General features: G+C 37.8%; 1 protein-coding gene across 1 annotated transcript; it reads right to left on the minus strand.

Moving 5' to 3' along the window:
- Positions 1 to 972: 972 nt before the first annotated feature.
- On the minus strand, positions 973 to 1,551 carry ARL14 (ARF like GTPase 14). The gene has a single exon (XM_012782772.2). It carries the CDS (start codon positions 1,549 to 1,551, stop codon positions 973 to 975), a length of 579 nt encoding a protein of 192 aa, XP_012638226.1.
- Positions 1,552 to 21,928: the final 20,377 nt, after the last annotated feature.

Here is a 21,928-nt window from a genome sequence, read left to right on the forward strand (position 1 = left end):
CCTGGAAGTTAGGGACCCTCTAAAATACCATATCCTACAGGAAGCATTTTTTGTTTTCCCTGGTCAAAATGAGATTCTCCTGCAGTAGCACATAGTGCTATTGCCCTACTCTAGCTACTAGCTTTATGTTGTTTCCCACTGCGAAGTGCAAAGTCAGTGAGAGCAAAGTCTGGGTCTGGTTCCTATTGGATCACAAAGAGCATACAACATTCCCAAGAAATGATTGTTATGCTAAATTCCACTGAAGCAGGTCTTGGGGCTGCAGCCTGGAGCTGGGCCCTAAGTCCAGGTCATGCTCTAAACTCTAAGGTGCTACTCTGATCCCCAGAGCTTTAAGTTATAGGTTTCTGCTCCCTATGGGAGAATCACAGCTTCAGGACAATCAACAGCCTGAAATTCATTGTTTAAGACTCATTGGAGAAAGTTCCCAGCAATAGATATCAAAAAGATGACAGGAATCCAGAACAGTTTTATTTAGGGAATAAAGATTTACAAGATGTTAACATAAAACTTTTTTCTCTCCATAATTTGAAGTTCATTTTTCACACCACCCAGCTATGACATGATGGAAATTCAATACCTGTAACAACTGGAAACACTCTGAAAGAATACTGACTCTATTAGCAGACAGCTTACTTAAACTTTGTTCTAATAGTCATGCAAAATTAATAAGGCAATAATTTATTTGGTCCCAAATATGACTACTGAATTTGGAATCATCCAATGTGTTAAATTTTGCAGAATATTTTACGTTTTCAATATCATTACCACTCAGTTTGCTAAAGTTCCTGGCTAAAAATAACTATTTTCTAGATAATATTCTAAGTTGTTTAACCAAATGTAGGTGAAATAACATAACATCTCAGGATAAGTCTGCCAACTCAGTACATTGCTTTTCTCACTTGGCATGGAAAAAAAAATAGCCTTTTCTCTTCATTAGTTTCTCTTTTGAGGCTTGGACCTTTCAGAGCCTCAGTTCTGCTTGAAGAATGCTAAAGTGTCTCCTCTTGATTTCATGCGGCATTTCACAAAGTCAATTAATTTCCTGAATCCCTCAGCCAGCCCGTCCCCTGTGATGGCACAGCAGGGTTGCACATACCAGTCCCGGTCACTGCAGAGCTTCTTCACTCTCAGCATTCTGGTGATGTCCTTGGCAGTCAGAGCTCCAGGCATGTCCTGTTTGTTGGCCAGTAGGACAACAGGCACGTTTTTAATGTGTTCATTCTTCAAAATGTGCTCAAACTCTCTCCGAGAGTCTTCCAGTCGCTGTTGGTCTGTACTGTCCACAACATACACCAGCCCATCAGCGTTCTCACAGTAATTGTCCCAAACAGTTCTCATTTTTTCCTGTCCTCCAACATCCCAGACTGTGAGCGAAAGACTCCTTTCCAACTCGATCATCTCCACATTGAAACCTATCGTTGGGATGGTTGTAATATCTTCAGCAAGCTTTAATTTATAAAGGAGAGTAGACTTTCCAGCTGAGTCAAGTCCCAGAAGAAGAATTTGGGCTTGCTTGACTTTAGGGTTTTTAGAACTCAGCAGACCCATCTTATGCTCTTGTTTTTTCTTTAAAGATCTTTGCTTTCCGCCAGAGACAATGTGTCCTTTCTGGGTCTTGCATGAAAATGTTAGGAGGAAAGAAAAGAGCAGATGCATCATGTTATATTCTAAGAACAGGAACCTGCTTATATTTATATTGTAGCTTATCAACTCGATTATGAGCAAACAGTACTTTATTTGCAGTCCCAGCCAATCCTGAGGAATCTGTGGTGTGAGTAACCACCAATGTCGTGGTGGCTCAAAGGGGAAATTCTTTGTGAATGAGTAGGATTAGGAAGAGCCTGCCTGAGTGATCCTGCAATTTTGTTCTCTTTCAGGTGCTAGAAATCTGAAGGAAATCAAAGTTTCAGGCATGCACAGGAGCATGGTTTGGCAGCAGAATAAAAACTTAAGCTTTTGTCTTAATTCAGCTAACTTTTAACCTAAATTTAACTAAACTTTTTATAGAACCTCTCTAGTTACTTGACTATTTGTCTTATCCCAGTTGTAAATAAGTAGCCAGGCTTCCTAAGTTGTGAACAGAGAGTGTATCTCACACTCCCTCTGCAGTACCTTACTTTCCTGGTATCAGATTACTCAGTAGAAAACTTTAAACCACACAATATTATTTGAACTTTACTCCCATATTCACATACAAAATCACTTCTTTAGTCTTCCAGGCAGAGAATTTACACTAATGTATTCACAAAACCAAATTTACAGGGGGACATTTGGAACACAAACACTTTAAAATTAAGCAAATAGCCTGATTAAAGATGGCAAATTGAATGCATGTATCTTCTCTCCTTCCTAAGACTCCACCAAAATGATGGTAAAGGGATTTTTATTAAAAGAACATATAAATCCATAACAAGAAGAGCAAGAGAGTCCATCAGAAGGTGAGAATTTTTTTTTTTTTTTTTGAGACAGGGTCTCACTCTGTCACCTGGTCTAGGGTGCAGTGGTGTCATCATAACCCACAGCAACCTCAAACTCCTGGGCTCAAGTGATCCTCCTGCCTCAGCCCCCTGAGTAGCCGAGACTACAGGTGCACACCACCACACCCAGCTAATTTTTCTATTTTTTGTAGAGACAGAGTCTCACTCTTGCTCAGGCTGGTCTCAAACTCCTGGCCTCAAGCAATCCTCCCACCTGAACCTCCCAAAGTGCTAGGATTACAGGCGTGTGAGCCACCTAGCCTGGCGGAGGGCGACATATTTTAACAAAATTCTGGAAGATAAAAAATAGATGAGATGTGAATGGTAACTGATGAGCTGGCATAAAACTGAGGCTTAGAGCACTGATGCACAGGAGATAGGCAAGAGGCAGCAGGTATGGCAGAGGGAGGGGTGAAACAAGGGACTAAAAACAGGGAGGTAACAAAAAGTCTAAATAAAGAACAGAGCGCACACATACTCCTCTGCTGGATGACCATTCGACAACTAGATGTTCAGTTCCCAGGCAAAAACCTGAAGGGTTCTTTTCTAAAGAAATTGAATGATCTCAGAAAAAATACCTCCATGTTTTGACAGTTGGGAGTTTCCATAGCATAATGCCTAACTCAACATTTAATTAACCTACAGCCAACCTGGCAGCTGGCAAACCTTGCTCACATATACAGAGCTTCCAATCAGCTTTTCAGTGCACAGAAGTCTATATCTTTAATGCATAGCATGCCTTCAATATGAATGAGGGGGACCAAGATAAACATAAGAACATTTTAAGAAAGCTTAAACAGGCTGGGTGCAGTGGCTCATGCCTCGTCCCAGCTACTCAGGAGGCTGAGGCAGGAGGATCTCTTAAGCTCAGGAGTTTGAGGTTGCTGTGAGCTATGATAATGCCACTGCACTCTAGCCTAGAGGACAGGGCAAGACTCTGTCTCAAAAAATAAATAAAATAAAAGGAAAGAAAGAAAGCTTAAACAGAGGTAGTTGCAGGGAACAGAAGAAAATTTTCATTAAGTTTTAATTAATATTTTTATAGCAATTTGAGAAGATATTATATCTGTAGAACAAGAAATAGATGCTATTAAAAAGGCCACTCAGAAAACAAAAACAAAACTCCTAAAAATTAAAAACAAATTTCAAAAATTTAAAAAGATCAATAATACCTGTAGATTGTAAGACAATGTTGAAGGAATCTTTCAGAAAGTAGAAGGTAGAAAAAATGAAAGAAAAGATAAGATATATAGAGTATCAACAGCAAGTCTTATTGTCTTACTTATTAAGCACCTATTCTAGAGAGAAAAAATATGCATGAGAGGGAATTGTCACGAAACAATATGAGGTGATTTTCCAAAGATAAAGAATGAACTCACCAGATTGAAAGGCTTTCCTCAATGTTTTAAAAGTATAAGCTGTAAAAGAGCCATACTGAGGCATATGATATACAGTTTTATTTTTATTAAAACTAAAAATTTATTTTTAAAAAATTAGGTAGACTATTTTTGATGCAGAAAGTACACTTAAGAAATTATGTAAACTTTTTGAAAAAATAATTTTTTATTTCCAAATATTAGTTAAGGGGGTACAAGTGAGTTTTTTTTACATGGATATCTTGTATAATGCTTAAGTCAGGGTTTTGGGTGTGCCCATCACCAGAATAGTCTTCATTGTACCAGATAGGTAAGTTTGGGCCCACACCCACCTACCACCCTCACCCCTTTTTGGTTTCTCATTTCCTTTTTTTTTTTTTTTTTTTGAGACAGAGTCTCGCTTTGTTGCCCAGGCTAGTGTGAGTGCCGTGGCGTCAGCCTAGCTCACAGCAACCTCAAACTCCTGGGCTCGAGCGCTCCTTCTGTCTCAGCCTCCCGAGGAGCTGGGACTACAGGCATGCACCACCATGCCCGGCTAATTTTTATATATATATATATATCAGTTGGCCAATTAGTTTCTTTCTATTTATAGTAGAGACAGGGTCTCGCTCTTGCTCAGGCTGGTTTTGAACTCCTGACCTTGAGCAATCCGCCCGCCTCGGCCTCCCAGAGAGCTAGGATTACAGGCGTGAGCCACCGCGCACGGCTCATTTCCTTTATATCACTTTATTCCTGTGTGTACCCATCGTTTAGCTCCCACTTATTAGTGAAAACATATGGTGTTTGGTTTTCCTTTCCTGAGATACTTCACTCAGGATAATAGCCTCCAGTTTCATCCAAGTTGCTGCAAATGACATTATTTCATTCCTTGTCGTGACTGAGAAGTGTATTCTATGGTGTGTACACACACACACACACACACAAATATATATCACAGTTTCTTTATCCACTCATGAATTGAAGGAAAATTAAGTTGATTCCACATCTTTGCAATTGTGAATTGTGCTGCGATAAACATTTAAGTGCAGGTGTCTTTTTGATAAAATGACTTCTCCTTTGGGTAGATACCCAGCAGTGGGATTGCTGGATCGAATGGTAGATTCACATTTATTTCTTTGAGGAATCTCCATAGTGCTTTCCATAGAGGTTATACTAATTTGTAGTTCCAGCAACAGTGTATAAGCATTCCTTTCACTCTGCATCGATGCCAGTATCTATTGTTTTTTTGACTTTTTATTAATGGACATTCTGACAGGGGTAAGACAAGTATCTCATTGTCGTTTTAACTTGCATTTCCCTGATGATTAGTGATGTTGAATATTTTTTCATATGTTTGTTAGCCATTTGTCTATCTTCTTTTGAAAAAATGATAGCTCTGGTTTCTGAGATTTAGTTAATTGGTCAAGAACTTAATATTTTAAAAAAACTAGAACATTTAAGAAATTATGTAAATTGTTTTAATTTTTAAAAAATTAAGTTTTTTACCAACTCGCTGTATCTTAGAAACCAGAGATATCATTTTCATTCATTTACTCATTTATTTATCCATGTATTCAGCAAATATATATATATATATATATATATATATATATATATATATATATATCGATTTCCTGCTGTGTGAACCACCATGTGCTAGATGCCAGGGAGGCCATAAAGATAAATTAGACTTGCCTTTAGATGGCTTTCCTTGGGGAGAAGAAGGTAAAAGATATGTGAACAAAATAAAAATAGTAATACAAAGTCAAAAAATTATAAATACTATAAGAAAAGAAAAGCTAAAGTATTCTAGATATGTAAAGATTGTTTCAGGATGAAGGGCACCAGGAAAATCTTCCTGGAGAAGGTTAAATGTTGAACAAAGCCTTGCAGAGATGCAGTGAGGAAAGGCAGTCTGCGAGAGCAAAGTCTCAGAAATGGGAGGCTTTGGGGACAAATAGGGGAAAACCAACTGCATATGCACAAGTAGGGTTTTTTTTTCTATAAACATGTTTTACTATCATGAGAAAACCATAAGATAAATCTAGACTGTAGGACAACATGCTGCAAGATAATATATCTAGACTCTTCAAAATATGCCCATGTCATGAAAGACAGAGGGGAATAAAAGGAGCAAAGGAAAGAATGGAACAATGTTCTAAATAAAAGATACATGATTCCTAAAGGCATTGGGTGATCTTTGATTGTATCCTGTGTCAAAAATATTTATTAAAGAAATTATTAATTAATAATTAAATTAACAATTAAGTTTAATTAAATTATTTGCTTAATTATTAAATAATGTATTTTACTTTTAATTAAATTTCATTAAATGATTTATTAAATTAATACATTAGTGAATAATTTAATTGAATTATTTGATTAGATATTATTTAAATTTTTATTTAAAATTAATAAATCTTTAAATAATAATTGTTAAGTTATTTGATTAAAATAATTTAATTAAATTACATATTGATTAAAGAAATTATTATTATTAGGTCCCCTGTTGGTACTGGGGGCATATTTTAATGTATTTTGGCTATAATGAGGATAATCATATATATATATGCCTTTACTCTGTTTTCTGTCTGTTCAACTATACCTTGTTTTCAGGATCCCCAAACAAATGAGGGCTTAAATTCAGTGAATATTATATCCAAAGGAAAATATGACTCTTCTTCTGTGAAAAGGAGTAAGATAATTTCCCTCTCATGTTAATTGTCATGAAAGACTCCACAAATGTTTCAACAGTCTTTTCTATTGTCCCAAAACACTTATGGATTCATTTGTCTCAGCCAAACCTGAGGGAAGGCCAGGTATTTGCTTTCTGTAAATCATTCTAAGATTATGCCAATAAAAGTAGGTCTGAGAGCGTTACTGGCAGGCTCTCTGATGTCACAGAAAATTTGTTTTAAAATACAGAAATGAAAGAAAGAAATCTTTTCTTTAATTGCTTACCATGGAGGTGGGAAACAAGTCTTAAATTAGAACCTCTACCATGTACTGACCAAGTAAAAGTACAGAAACTTATCTTTTGCAAGAAAATGGCAACTTATTCTATTCTCTTTATTTTTCACAGATAAAGAGGAAAGAATCAGGATGTGATTGTGTAAATTGCTTGGCTTACACAGACTTGGAACATCCCTTGCTTGTCCTGTAGTAACTTTTTTTTGGTCTTTTTTAAAACAAAATTTTGGTAAATTAAAGTATAACATACATATAGAAAAATATGTATAGCAAAAATCATAACTGTATAGCTCAATGAGTTATCACAAATTGAAAATACCCATGTAACCACCACTACCATTAAACCTAGGTCTTCTACTCCAGTCCCTTCCTACAGGTACCCTGGTTCACACTGGCCAGACCGTTTCTAAAACTAGCATCATTAACCCTCAAGATCTAACCTTCAGGATAAATTCCTGTTAACCATTGAAAACATCCTAGTTATTGAGCATGGGCTTCTCATTATTGCCCATTCTGGGTTCTACAACAATTTTCTGTACACAGACCCATTACTAAATACTTGCCAGAAAAATAAACATATAACTTTGCATTAAAATATTTACAGAAATCTCAGGATAAAGTATAAATACTTAGAAATAAAAAAGACCTAAAGAAGAGAAACAAAACCTTAAATGATCACAAATATATCAACTACTCAGCTGAAGACATAGGAAGAAGATCATTAATACCACTGAAGACGTCTGCATGACCCTGAATGGTTACATCCCTCCTCCTCTCCCTGAGAGAGAGTCACTAACCTGAAGTTAGTGTTACTTATTCCTTGATTTTGGTTTTAGTGCTTTTCTATAGAAAAAAAATAATGTATGTATATCCGTAGGCAATATACTATTTACTTCTGACTTCTAAAAAATTTATATAAATGAGTTCATCTAGGATTCCTTTTTTGATTCAAAATTGCATTTCTTAATAGTAATCCCTAATATTATATGTAGATTTAGTTTATTCATTTTCACTTTAGAATATTATTTCTTTATTCACCCAACTGCTAATGAATATTTAAGACCTTTCCAGATTTTTTACTGTTATAAATAATGCTGTTATGAATATTCTTGCACATGTACCTTACTATACATTTTCAAGTTTCTTGATTGAGTACATGCACCCAGAAGGGAATGGGCCAGAAAGAATATACTTATTCAGTTTTCTTAGGTAATCCCAAGCACCTTCCAAGGAGGTTGTACCAGTTTATACTCTACAGCAATGTATAAGAGTCCCTTGCTTCATATCTTCATCAATACATGGTATTGTCAAATGTTTACAATTGTTGCCATTCTAGTGGGTGTGAAATTGTGTGAAATCCTTTGGTTTTAATTTGCATTTTTCTGATTATTAATTGAGGTTCAGAATTTTTTCAAATATTTATTGGCCACTCATATTTTCTCTCCTGTGAAATACCTATTCGTGTCGTTAGCCTATATTTCTATTAAGTTGTTTATTGTTTTATTGGTGATGCATGAGAGTTGTTAACGTGTGTGTATGTGTATTTTAGCTACTGATACTTTGTTGGTTATGTTTCAAATATATTTCAATTTGTGACTTGTAATTTCACTGCCTTCATGGTATTTTTTAATAAAGAAATTGTTAACCTCAATAAATTTAAACTCATCCAATTTTCCTTCATTGCTTTCTTTATGGAAATCCTTCTGTACTATGAGGTTATAATGGTATTCTCCTGATTTTCTTTCTAAAATTTTAAAAATGTGCTTTTCACATTTAAACTGGTAGTAGTAAGTCTGGTATTGAATTTTGTGTACAGTATGTGTGAAGCTGGAGTTGATGTTGAATTTTTCTATGGAAAACCAGTTTTCTTAGCATCTTTTTCCACTCACCTGCAATGCCACTTATGTTCTATACCAAATTTCCTTGCATGCATGGATCTGCAACTGGTGTACACATTCTGTTCTAAGTCTGTCTATTCCTGTACCATTACTGCACTGTATTAATTGGCTTGACTTTATATAATTCTTGATATCTGTATTACAAAACCTATTAACCTTGTTCTTCTTTAGGAGTACCTTCTTCTCAGCCTTTTGCTTGCCTGTATTTTAGAGTAAACTAGTCAAGTTCAACTAAAACAAAAACTATTAGAATCTTGGATTGAAATTCTATTGAATCCATAGATCAATTAGGGGAGAATTGATACCTTGATAATATTGAGGACTCCTATACATGTGTTTCTTTATTATATTCTTCCTATATTTTTTCATTATATTATAAACATATTTATTTATTATATTTCAATAATGTTTTAAAATCTTTTCATAAATGTCTTACAAACTGTTTGTTAAGGTTCTTAGAATCTTTACATATTTGTTGCTATCATGCATCTGTAGTAGTCAGTCTCCAAAATAGCTTCCAGTGATCCTTGCCTCTGTTGTCACACTGCAAGTCTACTTTCACACCAAATAGGGCTGACCTGTGTAACCAAAAGGATATCATGGAAATGACAGTGTGATTGCTGAGCCTAGGTCATAAAAACAAATGTGATTTCTGCTTTGTTCTCTCTTGGATCTCTTGCTCTGGGTGAAGCCAACTGCCACACTATAAGGACACTTGGGTATCCCTACAGAGAAATCCATGTGGGGAGGAACTGAGGCCTCCCATGAACAGCGGGATTAATCTGCCAGCCAGGCAAATGGAATGATCCACCTTGGAAGCCTAGAAGCTGATGCTCCAGGTTCAGGCAAGCCTTCAGATGACTGTCTCCTCAGCTGACATCTTCATGCAACCTTATGAGAGACCCTGAGGCAGGATGATCCAGCTAAGCCATTCCTGAATTCTTGACCCTTTATGACTGCTGTCCCTAAAGGGTCAAACAGGGCTGTGGCCTGTTTGGAACCAGGCTGCACATCACCGTCTGAGCTCCGCCTCCTGCACCGGCTCCCCCAAACCATCCCCACCCCACTTCCTTTTTCCTTATGGAAAAATTGTCTTCCATGAAACTTAGGAACTGGGCTGCACAGTTATCATTGTTTTATACAACTAAATTTAAGAATAATTTGTTATGAAACAGTAGAAAGCAAATACATCATATCTTTTACTTATATTAAAATTTCTCACTGTTCAGGCTGTTGTATAAAAAGCCAAAGACTTCTGAATATTGATCTTATAGTTAGTAACCTTATTGTCTTCATCAGTTCAAGCTGCTATAACAAAGTACTATAGTCTGGGTGGCTTATAGATAACAGAAATTTATTTCTCCCAGTTCTGGCAGCTAGAAGTTCAAGATCAGAGAACTGCCAGCATGGTCAAGTTGACACATAGAATTAATCATCACACATACTGAGAGGGTCATTCTTCAAGGTACCCTATTCTAACTTCCGCTCTGCTTGAGGCCGAGGCTTTATGTTCAGCCCTGGTGCAGTGGCCCACTAAAACTCAGGCTGGTGGCCACTAAGAATCACATAAACTTACTCAGGGCTTTGTCTAACAGATTTTTGCTTTTATTTTTTCCTGGCCTCTGAAAAATTCCCTTAATTTCCCATCAGCTCAGCCTCAAGCCAACATGAAAAAAAAAGTTTTATTGGGTTTTTGTTTGTTTACTTCAATATTTTATACTGTACTTTTAAGTGTGCTATACTGGGAAGGGTTTTACTTAAGGCCTAGTTCATCATATTACTAGAAAGTTCAAATTTTTAGTGAGAATATACTCATATATTATAACTTTTATTAAAATACATTTAAAATAATATATTCAAAGAAAATATTGAAGAATATTTAATAACTTTGGTTATAGAAGGCCTTCTTAAGCTAAATTGCAAAACCCAGAAAGAATTCATACTGACTAATATATCTAACTGCATAAGCATCTTAAATTTTTATATGAAAACACCTTAAACAAAATTAATAGACCAAAAGACAGCTAGAAGAAAATATTAACTATATAATGAAAAAATTATATACATAATACATAATGAACTCATACAAGTTAATAAAGAAAACACACAAAACCAACTAGAAAATGAGAGAAGAGTCCAGGTATGATGGTTCACACCTGTAATCTTAGCATTCTAGGAGGCTGAGGCGGAAGGATTGCTTGAGGTCAGGAGTTTGAGACCAGCCTGAGCAAGAGTGAGATCCCATCTCTACTAAAAATAGAAAAAGTAGCCGGGCATGGTGGCACATGCCTGTAATCCCAGCTACTCAACAGGCTGATGCAGGAAAATCGCTTGAGCCCAGGAGTTTGAGGTTGCTGTGAGCTAAGCTGAGACCATGGCACTCTAGCCCAGGTGACAGAGTGAGCTTTCGTCTCAAAAAAAAGGGAAAAAAATGAGAGAAGAATATGACAGATAATTTATAGAAGACAACATACAAATGGCCCCAAATGATATTAAAATGTGCTTAATGTCACTAGTTATCAGAGAAATGAATATTAAAATAGTAAAATACCATCTTTCATCCATCAGATGAAAATATTAAAAATTGATATTTTAGACACATTCACTATTAGTGGGAGTGAAAAATTTTTGGAGGGAAGTTTGGCAATATGTCTATTAAAATTGATAGTATACCATTTTGGGGACTTTTGAGCCGATGCTCACAGGATATAGCATCTGTCTGCCAAATCCCCAGTAAATAATAGTTTCTTTCTATGAATCAGTGAATGCAAGGGTTCTGAACTCAAAGAGGCAGGTATCAGAAAAGTTTTTTCAAAAAGTCATTTTAAGGCCGGGCGCTGTGGCTCACGCCTGTAATCCTAGCTCTTGGGAGGCCGAGGCGGGCGGATTGCTCAAGGTCAGGAGTTCAAAACCAGCCTGAGCAAGAGCGAGACCCCGTCTCTACTATAAACAGAAAGAAATTAATTGGCCAACTGATATATATATATAAAAAAAATTAGCCAGGCATGGTGGCACATGCCTGTAGTCCCAGCTACTCGGGAGGCTGAGGCAGAAGGATCACTCGAGCCCAGGAGTTTGAGGTTGCTGTGAGCTAGGCTTACGCCATGGCACTCACTCTAGCCTGGACAACAAAGTGAGACTCTGTCTCAAAAAAAAAAAAAAAAAAAGTCATTTTATTTCCTTCTCAACTGTCTTAGTTCATTTCTGGGGCCATTACAGTATACCTGAGATTGTGTAATTTATAAAACCCAAAAATGTTTTGGCTCACAATTCTGGAGGCCAGAAGTACATGGGCATGGTGTTGGCATCTGGAGAGGGCCTTCTGATTGCATCATTCCATGGCAGAAGGCAGAATAACAAAAGAGGGTGAGCGTGAGAGAGCACAACCTTGAAGCACAACTCGCAGCCTCAAGCTGACATTAATTCATTCATGATGGTGGAGCTCCCATGACTTGAACACCTCCCATTAGCCCCCATCTCCCAACTCTATTGCATTAGAGATTAAGCTTCCAATATATGAACTTTAGGGGACACATTCAAACCATAGCATCAAGATAACATTAAGTTTTCAGATATTACCCCCTCTGATTCCTCAGCAGATAGTGAGAATTTCCTCATTAACTTGTGAACTGCATCCATGGAGCAGATAGATGTCTTCAGGTCTGCCACCTTGGGTATGATCTGGTCACTGGTTCTTTTGATATGACCCTCCTTCCCTTTTTGAATGAGATAATAGACAGTAATGATATCTAATAACAACATATCTTTTCTCATTTGGAGTACTGAAGGTGGCTTCCTCTATTCACTGATGGAAGTACAAAGTAGCAGGCATGCAAAAGTCCTTAAGACATAATGCAAATGTATGGAAAAGGGCTTGGAAGGATACCATCTTTATTGCTATGCAGTGGAAAAAGATCGCCAGGGATGTTAAAGGACATCATATGTCCATCTTATGGTCATATAATTTACATAAATTATCCCTTAGACTGGAACAATCTAACCCTTGCTGTGCCACTCTGCCCTAGTATAGTTTAGCAAGTCCTTTTGGTTTATAAATAAGTAAAGATTGTATGACAAATGGCCAAGAAAGCTCCTTCTCAGGATTGTCCCCAGCACCTATACATATCCTTTAACCCCATAAATCAACCTCTAAGAGTCTATCATAAAAAAAAAATTTGTTCATGTCCAAAGAAGCACATATAAGGATTGATATTCATTGCTTTATTATTAAAACAGTAAAAAATTAAAAACAACCTATATAACCATCAATTGAGGAGAAGTTAAATATATTTTCATTCTTCTTTCTGTCCTATGGAATACTTTGCAACAGCTAAAAAGAAAATAAGGGAGATGTTGGCATACTGGTATAAAAAGGGTATCAGATTAAATGGAAAAAAAACCAAGTTGCAGAACACTATACAACAGCATAAAATCATTTAGGTTAAATAGATGTACATGTTTAACTGAAATGATATTTCATTTGTGTATGTCTATTATGCACACACATATCTATTTTATAGGTATATAATGCACATATGAAATGCATGGAGAAGGGGGACTTGGAAGGCTATTCTTTTTTCTTCTTTCAGAATATAATGGAGGTACAGAAGTTTTGGTTACACAAATTGCTTTTTTACAGTATGAGTCAAAGTTATAATTGAGTCTATCACCTAGATAGTGTGCACTGTACCCACTAGGTATGAATTTACCGGAAGGCTACTCTTATACCACTACGCAATGGAGGAGATTGCCATGAAGTGGTAATAGAGGTTTAAAATTTCCTTGTATTATTTTACTATGTTACAATGAAAATATCTCCATGTCATACTTGGTTAATTAAACAACTTTTGAAAGAATTCATTTTTATAAAGAAGATGAGAGGTCAGTTAAGATTAAAGGAGCAAGAGGAGGGTTTTGACCTGTGTCCAGGCCAGCAGAGATAAGAAGTAAGAGAACATCTTGAGTGAGGATCTGAGGACAGAACTTGTTGGATTCATGCATTCATTTTGTAAAATTCCAAAAACTTTTAATGTGCATTTACTATATGGTAGGCATTGTGCAAAGGAATGTTCAGAGATAAAAGCTATATTTCCCTGAACTCGAGAGGTTCACAGAGAAGTAAACAGACATTCACAATGCAGTGAGATCAGCAATAAAATCCAGTTATGCCTGGTGCATCAGAGGAGTACAAAGGATGAGAGAAGCTAGCCATGATCCTCCAAGTGCAAGATTTGTCTTTTTGGCCTTCTACTGTTCCCCCAGTGGCCACTGCGTATACTGTCTTAGCTAGAAGCCAAGACTGACTTTGTATTACAGGAATTCTAGCAAAGTAGCATCTGTGCTGGGGATGGAAACAAGGTCCTTTCCATAGCTAACGAAACTTTCTGAGCTAAGGTGATATGGATATCAGGATTTTAATGCCTTCAATTGCCTCTCTGTATCACTACCACACTGTTTCTATGATATCTTCAGTTCTTTTAGCAAAGACTAATATCTTTCATTATTAAATTGAAGACCTGAAATTTTTAATGCAAATGCTGTCTGAAAGCTATTCACACTAAAGTACACAAAATCAATCCATCAGCAAATTAACAAATTATTCAATGACAAAATAAGTGAAATCAGATCTTCCCAAGTCTTCAAAGACTGGGGAAAGGCAAAATGTAACTGCTGTAGTAGATCGATATTTTGATATTAACCAATGTATTTTTCATTCTCCGTATTTGTCTTTTGCTCTGTGACTCCTTCCTCAACTTCAGGCAGCAGGGGGTAGCTGCATCTATGGCCTTGAGGAAGGAAGGTCACAACAGAAAAGAGAACAATACAGTCCATTTTCACTCTGCTTTTGAGTTTCAAAATAGATTTTTTTTAAATTCCTGATATAGATAGTAGACTAAGAAAATGGACTGTTGGTGATCAACAGCTAAAATTAATGCCATAAACATTTGATTTGGAGAGAACGCACAATATCGAATGAGTTTTCCTTCCTGCTTGGGCTGCCACAACACAATACCACAGACTAGGTGGCTTAAATAACAGATATTTATTTTCTCACAGTTCTGAAGCCTAAAAGTCCAAGATTAAGATGGTGGCAGGGTTGATTTCTGGTGAGGATTCTTTTCCTGGCTTGCAGACAGATGCCTTGTTATTCATATGGGTTTTCCTCTGTGCTCTCCTCCTCCTAGTATAAGCACACTAATCCTATAAGCACACTAATCCAGTCCCATGGATTAGGGTCCCACCCTTGCAATCTCAGTTAACCTTAATTACTTCCTTAAAGGTCCTGCCTCCAAATACAGTCACATGGAGGGTTAGAACTTCAACATATAAATTTTGTGGGGAGACTCAAGTCAGTCCATAACAGTCATACTTACTTGTTAATATACTTATTAACTCTGTCCAAAAGGAATGCAGTGCCATTTAAATTTTCTAGTAGCCACATATTTTAAAAAGTAAAAAGAAACAAATTAATTGTAACATTATATTAAATTCAGCATTTCTAAAATATTATTTCAACATGTAATGCATATTAAAATTATTAACATTTTATAATCTATTCTTTATACTAAGTCTTTGAAATTGATGTGTATTCTCACTTTCGGTACATCTCAGTTTGCACTAACCACATTTTAAGAGCTCAGTAGCCACAAATGACTAGTGGCTATTACGTAGAACAGTGAAATGTTAGATAACTTTCCAAGCTGAAGAGAGAGAAGGGTACAATGGGAGGATGACTCCAAGATTTGGCTGATCCCCCAGTGTGGGCAGTTGAGGGAAGAGTCACCATGACTCGTAGAATCTCCAAGTAAGTTTGAGGCTCTGAGAACAAAGGAACCTGTGTCACTTCTCAGGTGGGGCCAGGATAAACAGGAAAGAGGAGAAGTGGCAACCAGATGTGTCTAAGACAGTGCCCAGGTATCCACAGCTCCAGAGTGGCACAAGGGAACATCCAACAGTTTCCCATGTCTGTAAAAGGGGTGAGGATGTGGCTAGGGGAGCCACCAGTGTCAGCATGAGGGGGGCTTAAATGCCTGGACAATGGGAATGTGGACATCAGCAGTGAATGCCAGCCTGGAGGGGCGCTGGTGGTTGAGAACCTAATTCTTCACTGGAGCTTAGATGTCCCTGGAACTTAGATGCCATCTGAGGAGACAGACAGAATAGAGGAAATTCTGAATTCATGGAGTTTATCAGAAATGATTTTTTTTTTAAGTAAGCTTATCTGAAATCTGCTGAATTATGTTTATGCTATCAAATAGAATGGAAGCTTGAAATAGACATTTAAGTTTAGGTACAGATTTTTAAGTTCAGTTTTGTGAATCAAAAACATAGGTCTGGCTATCCTGGAACTGTGAGAAGGGGAACAGTAACTACCATGAGGGGGAAAGGCTCCCTCCAAAAGCAGCCAGAGCTTTAAAGCCATCTGTCAAGGAGGACTCCTTCAGGGACCCATGTCCAGGCCTCTCATTCCAGCAGAGGGACCCCAAGGCCAGCCCTCTGGGGACATAATTCATTCTGACCTGCTTTTTCTTTCTTCTCTTCTACCTCCATATTGATCCTAGAATCATCTTCCTTCTTCCTGTGTGCTCTGAGAGAGTGGGAGATGGTGGGAGGCCATCTGGGCTCAAAAGCTGCTGGAATTTAGTGCCCTGAAGCCAGAGACAGACCACAACAAGAAACAAACAATTATCTATAGCCATATTGCCCTGAATGTGCCTGATCTTGGAAGCTAAGCATTGTTGGGCCTGGTTACTACTTGGATGGGAGAAACGAAGAGCTTCCCCAACTCTCACAGCTTTGAAATCCCTAGGTTGTAGCTGATCATCTACTCCCTGGCATAGCACCTGCTAAGACCTTTTCCCAGGGCCTGGCTCCCAGAGTGAGCGAGTGTCTCCTTAAATTTTTCACCCCAGGTGCCTTACTCTCACCAGGAAATACAAATTCTTTCTGCTCTGAGCCCTCCTGTGATCTGTCACAGTGGGCAGCCTGGTTGTTCACCAGCATCCCAAGGCTCTCTGCTATGCACCTTCCACAAGGACCTTTTTTTTCCCTTTAAATTGTAGAATTATAGTCCTTTAGATCTAGAAGAGACTTTAATGATCATACAATTTTATGATCCTGCTAATGTTCCGGATTTTGAGGTTTTGTGTTTGTCCTTTTGTTTGTTTTACTTTGAAGATTCTCATGCAGCAATTAATGAAAGTGTCTCTGTAATAGCAATTTAGAGATAAAAAGTCATTCCCAGGACTGGGAATGGTAAAATGGTAAAATCCATGTAAGCAGGTCAGCTAAAAAACTGGAGCTCCCAGCAATCAGTGACACAACTATCAGAGCATTGGTAATGAAAGAGCCACAGCGAAACAAGTACATAATGGAACCATTTACGTTTCTGCGATTGGGTTCAGGCATACATCTCCCTACTCTTAAGGATTGGATGGGACCAAAGTAATATTAAAATAAATAATTTGACATTAAAATAATTTGAAGTTTATAATTTGATTATGAAATCTTCACAGTATCAAAGTAAGTAAAATTATGAAATCTCCAGAGGACCAAAATAAATAAAGTAAAGCAGGGTATGTAAGTCAATATCCAAGCTACACTAGAGATTGACATACTATTGCTCAGTGAGTCCAACATAGCAGGTTATCCTCTGAATGCCAGCAACTAGGCTCTATATTTAGCTAAATAAATTTCCCAATCCTAAGAAATCCATTCATACATGACAGTAATGGAAAAGCAGCTTTTTAATGCTCAGTCTACCCTGAATATTGTGATCTAATAACATTCAGGTCTTGTAAACTTCAAAGCGTTTTATAAGCACTTGCTAAAGTAGCCTTCACAATCCACCAAAGTCTAAAAATATCCTTATAACATTTTGTGAGTGGCACTCAATGCATAGACATTTGAATGACTCATCACCAACAGAGTCAGGGTGTGGACCCAGTCATTCTGGGTCCCCGGTCTAGTGGCTACTTCACGTGGACAGCCTCATTTTCTCTGCCAAAGAATGAGTCAACTAACTACCTGGTGGCAGAAACATCATTTTACTAATTCAATTTGTTTCCCATTAATTCTATAAAGACTAAAGTATATCGCACTAGAGCTGTCAAACAGAAATGTTTGAATTCATGTTTATGTATGTTATATATAAATGTTAAATTTCTCAGCTGCATAAATTTATTTCCATTAAATCTGAATTTTCCAAAAAATCTGATCTTATGTATAGGTCCAGTGGTTAGTTGTCTGTTCTCAATTCTTGATGTGCTCTTGGCCAAAGAATGACCAGACACACCAAAGTAAGGCAAGTATGAGGTGGCCCCAGAGATCCCTTCCTTTGGTGGGAGCCTTGGCCATTGGTCCGAATGTGATGCCAATGCTGCCATTAACTGGGCATGCCTGGCCTCCTTCCTCCACTCCTTTCCCAAGCCTGAGAGAATTCAGAAGTTCTGTTACAGACAACACAATTAGCGGCAGCCATCATGTCATCCAGGGAGGTGGTAGGGTCCTGGACTAGCTTCTGGAGATTTTTCCTAATATCCAGTGCTGCTTGGGTTGAAAATTTGTCTTTTAATATCACTCATCCCTTAATGGAATTAAGATTGATAGTGGCGTTTCTCTCTATTGCCTCCCAGAGCCAATCGAGGAAGGCTATGGGGTTTTCTTCGGACCCTTGGGTTGAGACCTTGGAATAATTGGCCGCCTATTGCCTGGTGGCCTTGAGGCCAGCCTGGACACACACTAGAAAATGTTCTCTCTCCTACCTCTCTTCTAAGGAATTATGATTCCACCCTGGGTCAGTCACAGGCACTGCTATTTCACCCACTGGACATTTAGGATCTGAAAGGTGTAATCCGGTGGCAAACTTTTGTGTCTTCTTTAACACTCTGGATTTCTCAAGATCATTTAAAGTCTGGTTTAGAATAACAAGTACACCCTTTCAAGCCAAGTCATAGGCTAGACACAAATAATGGAATGTCTCTATATAACTATCAGGGTGATTGGTGTAGCCTCCCCCCAAATCCTGTTTTATTTAATTCTATTAAACCAAAGTGCTTAGGGACCAAACTCCCCCACTGTTTCCACTAAGGGTAGGAACTGGTGGAGGTAGAGACAGCACCACTTCTCCCTTTGTGGGGCCCCCTTGAAGCCTCCCTAGGTATGCGGTAAGCTTGGAACAGGTGGGAGCCTGAGGAGGATCTCTTAACACTATAATCTTACTTGGCTCTGAACATCCTTTGTACCCACAAGGATTTTTTTGCAAATAAAAGAAAGTCTGTACATACAGTATTTTGACCCATTTTCCTTTCCTTTTAGAAGAGGTCCAACTGTAAGATGGTGGGGTGATTTAGAGTCCCATGTGGTGGTCAATGTTTTCTGCTGTCCAGCTGGTACTGTGGCCAGGCAGTTCTGTAGAAGAAAATCAAACATTTTTTTCAGAGTGTCTGGATCAAATTTGTCCCAGTTTGAGAGAATGCACCCCAAAGCGTTGTTAGTAGGGACTTTTGATACCTGTGCACCCATCTAGAAAGTAAGGAGGGTAATAAGAAGGAGAGGGGAAGGAGAGACTTTGTCAGCTGGGGTGTGTTAGAGTTGGGTGTCCCTAGGTAACAACCTGGGCCATTCGGCCAAAGTACCAGCCTGGACTTCTTCTCTCCGATTGGTAGGAAGAGAGGCTGTGCATGATCCCTCAAACCTAAGAGCCTCTTGTTTTTTCCAAGTGCTAGAACAACGATATCTGTTGGTATAATGACCTGGTCATTTATAAACGTACTAACACCAGCAATTGGGTGGCCAGCCACAATAAGAAAGGCACTTCCTGAGATAGAGTGAAAGAAGCAGCTTGAAGGTGAAGGAGAAAGGCCTGATAAGATCTGAGGCAAGAGTGTTTTCATGAAAAAAGGCGAGCTGGCTCACCTAGACAGACTGATCGAGCTATGGCACTAAGAAGTTGGGTCATAGCTATCTGCTCTCGGTTTTTGGTGTGTTCTTGGCCAAAGAATGACCAGACACACCAAAGTAAGGCAAGTACAAGGTGAAGTTTATTGAATAAAGAAAGATATGTAGGTTCGCCACAGACAACAAATGGACTCCCTGTTATTACAGGAGGGCCCTGATTATGGTCTAGGGTCTTGTTTTACATTGCCTAGGCTGGGCCCTCCTCATGGTTCAAATGTCACCATCAAACCATTTTGATGGACAGTTGGGAGTTATATGACCTGGGTCTTACAGCACATGTGGATCTCCCATGAGCCTCTCTGAAAACCCATTTGGTGGGTGAACCACAATGTAGGTTTAAGCTAATAACATCATGATTAGCCTTAGGTTGTTTTAGGTCACATTTCCGACCCTATTGTGCCTGTGCTGTTTGGCACATGGGCTAGGGGATCCTCTGCATTATTTTGCAGTTGGTTCGTGAAGTTCTGATTGGCAGATGGGTAGGTCATTCCCTCCTCTTCCAGGTGTGGCAATTGCTCAGACACCCGCCTTTGTCTCCAGGAGGGTGGGAGTTGCCTCACTGTCTACCTAATATAAATACTTTTATAGACATCATTTAATTCAAAAGACTAAATTAAACTAATTAAATAAAATATCACAATTAATTTTAAGAAAATATCCTTAAAGGACGGTTCAGAGAAAAATCAATTGCAAAGGGGGCTGCCAATATTTACCAATTAATGAAATGATCTCTCTTCTGAAATTTCTAAATTGTATTTCAGATAAATTAATAAATACCCCATTCTGTAAAATTACCAATGAATTGATCCAAAGACTATTGTTAAGATTTTACCTAATAAAACATACTAGTTCTTCTGTTAGTGGAGTTTTATATTTTTCTGATTCTAAATGTACAGGATGGCACAATTCCTAAATCGATTCTGCTGGTGTTTCATTTCCACTGTAGATAGTCAGAATTATCATCAAATTATCATATGACCTGACATTCTGCTGATCCATGAGCATGATATGCCTTTCCATTTGTTTATGTTCTCTGCAATTTCCTTCCTCAGTGTTTCATAGTTCTCCCTGTAGAGGTCTTTCACCTTCTCAGTTAAATATATTCCTGAGTATTTTATTTTCTTTATTGCTATTGTGAAAGGTATTGAGATGTTGATTTGATTCTCAGCTTCACTGTTGTTGGTGTATATGAATGCTACTGGTTTGTGTACGTTGATTTTATAACCTGAAACTTTGCTTAATTTATTAATACCAGGAGTCTCTTCCCACAGTCTTTGGGGGACTTCAGTACCCCACTGACAGAACTAACATAAAATTTTAAATAAAATTGGCATTTCATTTATAATATGATACTGGAGACTCTCCTTATTAACTCCAAATTCAAAGGATCAAGAAATCAAATATAAAATACCACAATCTTATTTATTAGCCATAGAGCAAAGATTTACTACCTTCACTTAGCTGTATCATTACTCATCTATACCAAAGATGCATTCAGCTTAGTCATCAGAAAGGTTAAAAGACGGAAGTTCTTCTTGCCAAGAGTGAACAGTAAAATGAATAAAAAAATATTGATTTAATAACAGGAACCTATGTTCAGGTGCCTCTGGCTAGGAGTTAGATACAGGAGGACATCTATTTATGGGGACAGTTGCAACTCCTCTCTCTTCTTATTTTGCATCAAGCCTCCTGTTAATACAAGAATTTGAGAGCAAGCCACAATGGCGGCAAGGAAGCCTACTATACACGAAACAGCATTGTGTCTCTCATTTTGAAATCAGTACAAATATTAAAAAGAAGAATAAAGAGCCAAAGCAGCCTTTTATCAATTAACTTAAGGGCAAACACTTGAAAGGTAACTGAAAAATCAGGTGAATCAATTCTGGGAAGCAAGTTGGGAATTCTAGACTTTTATTTCAAGACACCTCTATCACTGGCTTATTTGTAAGTGAAGTGAGCTGTTCTTCATTATGAGATTAGTGCAACTGTTAAATGTTATCATTCCAGGAGCAGGGTTTCTGTCCCAGTGATCCAAGACTGCTTCAGCTCTCCCTTGGCTATATCTGTGGAAAGGCACTGTGTCACTGTGGCCAAGGAAATTAACATATCTGTGTCTCAATTTGCTTTTCTGTTGGTCTCCCCAGAAGCTGTTGGAAGAATTTATTAGATAATAATGGTAAAAGGCTTTTGCAAGTCTGATGTTCTAGCTGCATGCTAAGTAGTAATGATTAAAAATGGGATATCTTCAAAAGAAACTTAGGGAAAA

The sequence above is a fragment of the Microcebus murinus genome, chromosome 1 (assembly GCF_040939455.1).
Source record: "Microcebus murinus isolate Inina chromosome 1, M.murinus_Inina_mat1.0, whole genome shotgun sequence".
NCBI classification, from domain to species: Eukaryota; Metazoa; Chordata; class Mammalia; order Primates; family Cheirogaleidae; genus Microcebus; species Microcebus murinus.

What these genes read in the sequence shown, in the direction of transcription:
- ARL14 (XM_012782772.2), bottom strand. Translation starts at nt 1,551, where the DNA reads ATGGGTCTGCTGAGTTCTAAAAACCCTAAAGTCAAGCAAGCCCAAATT.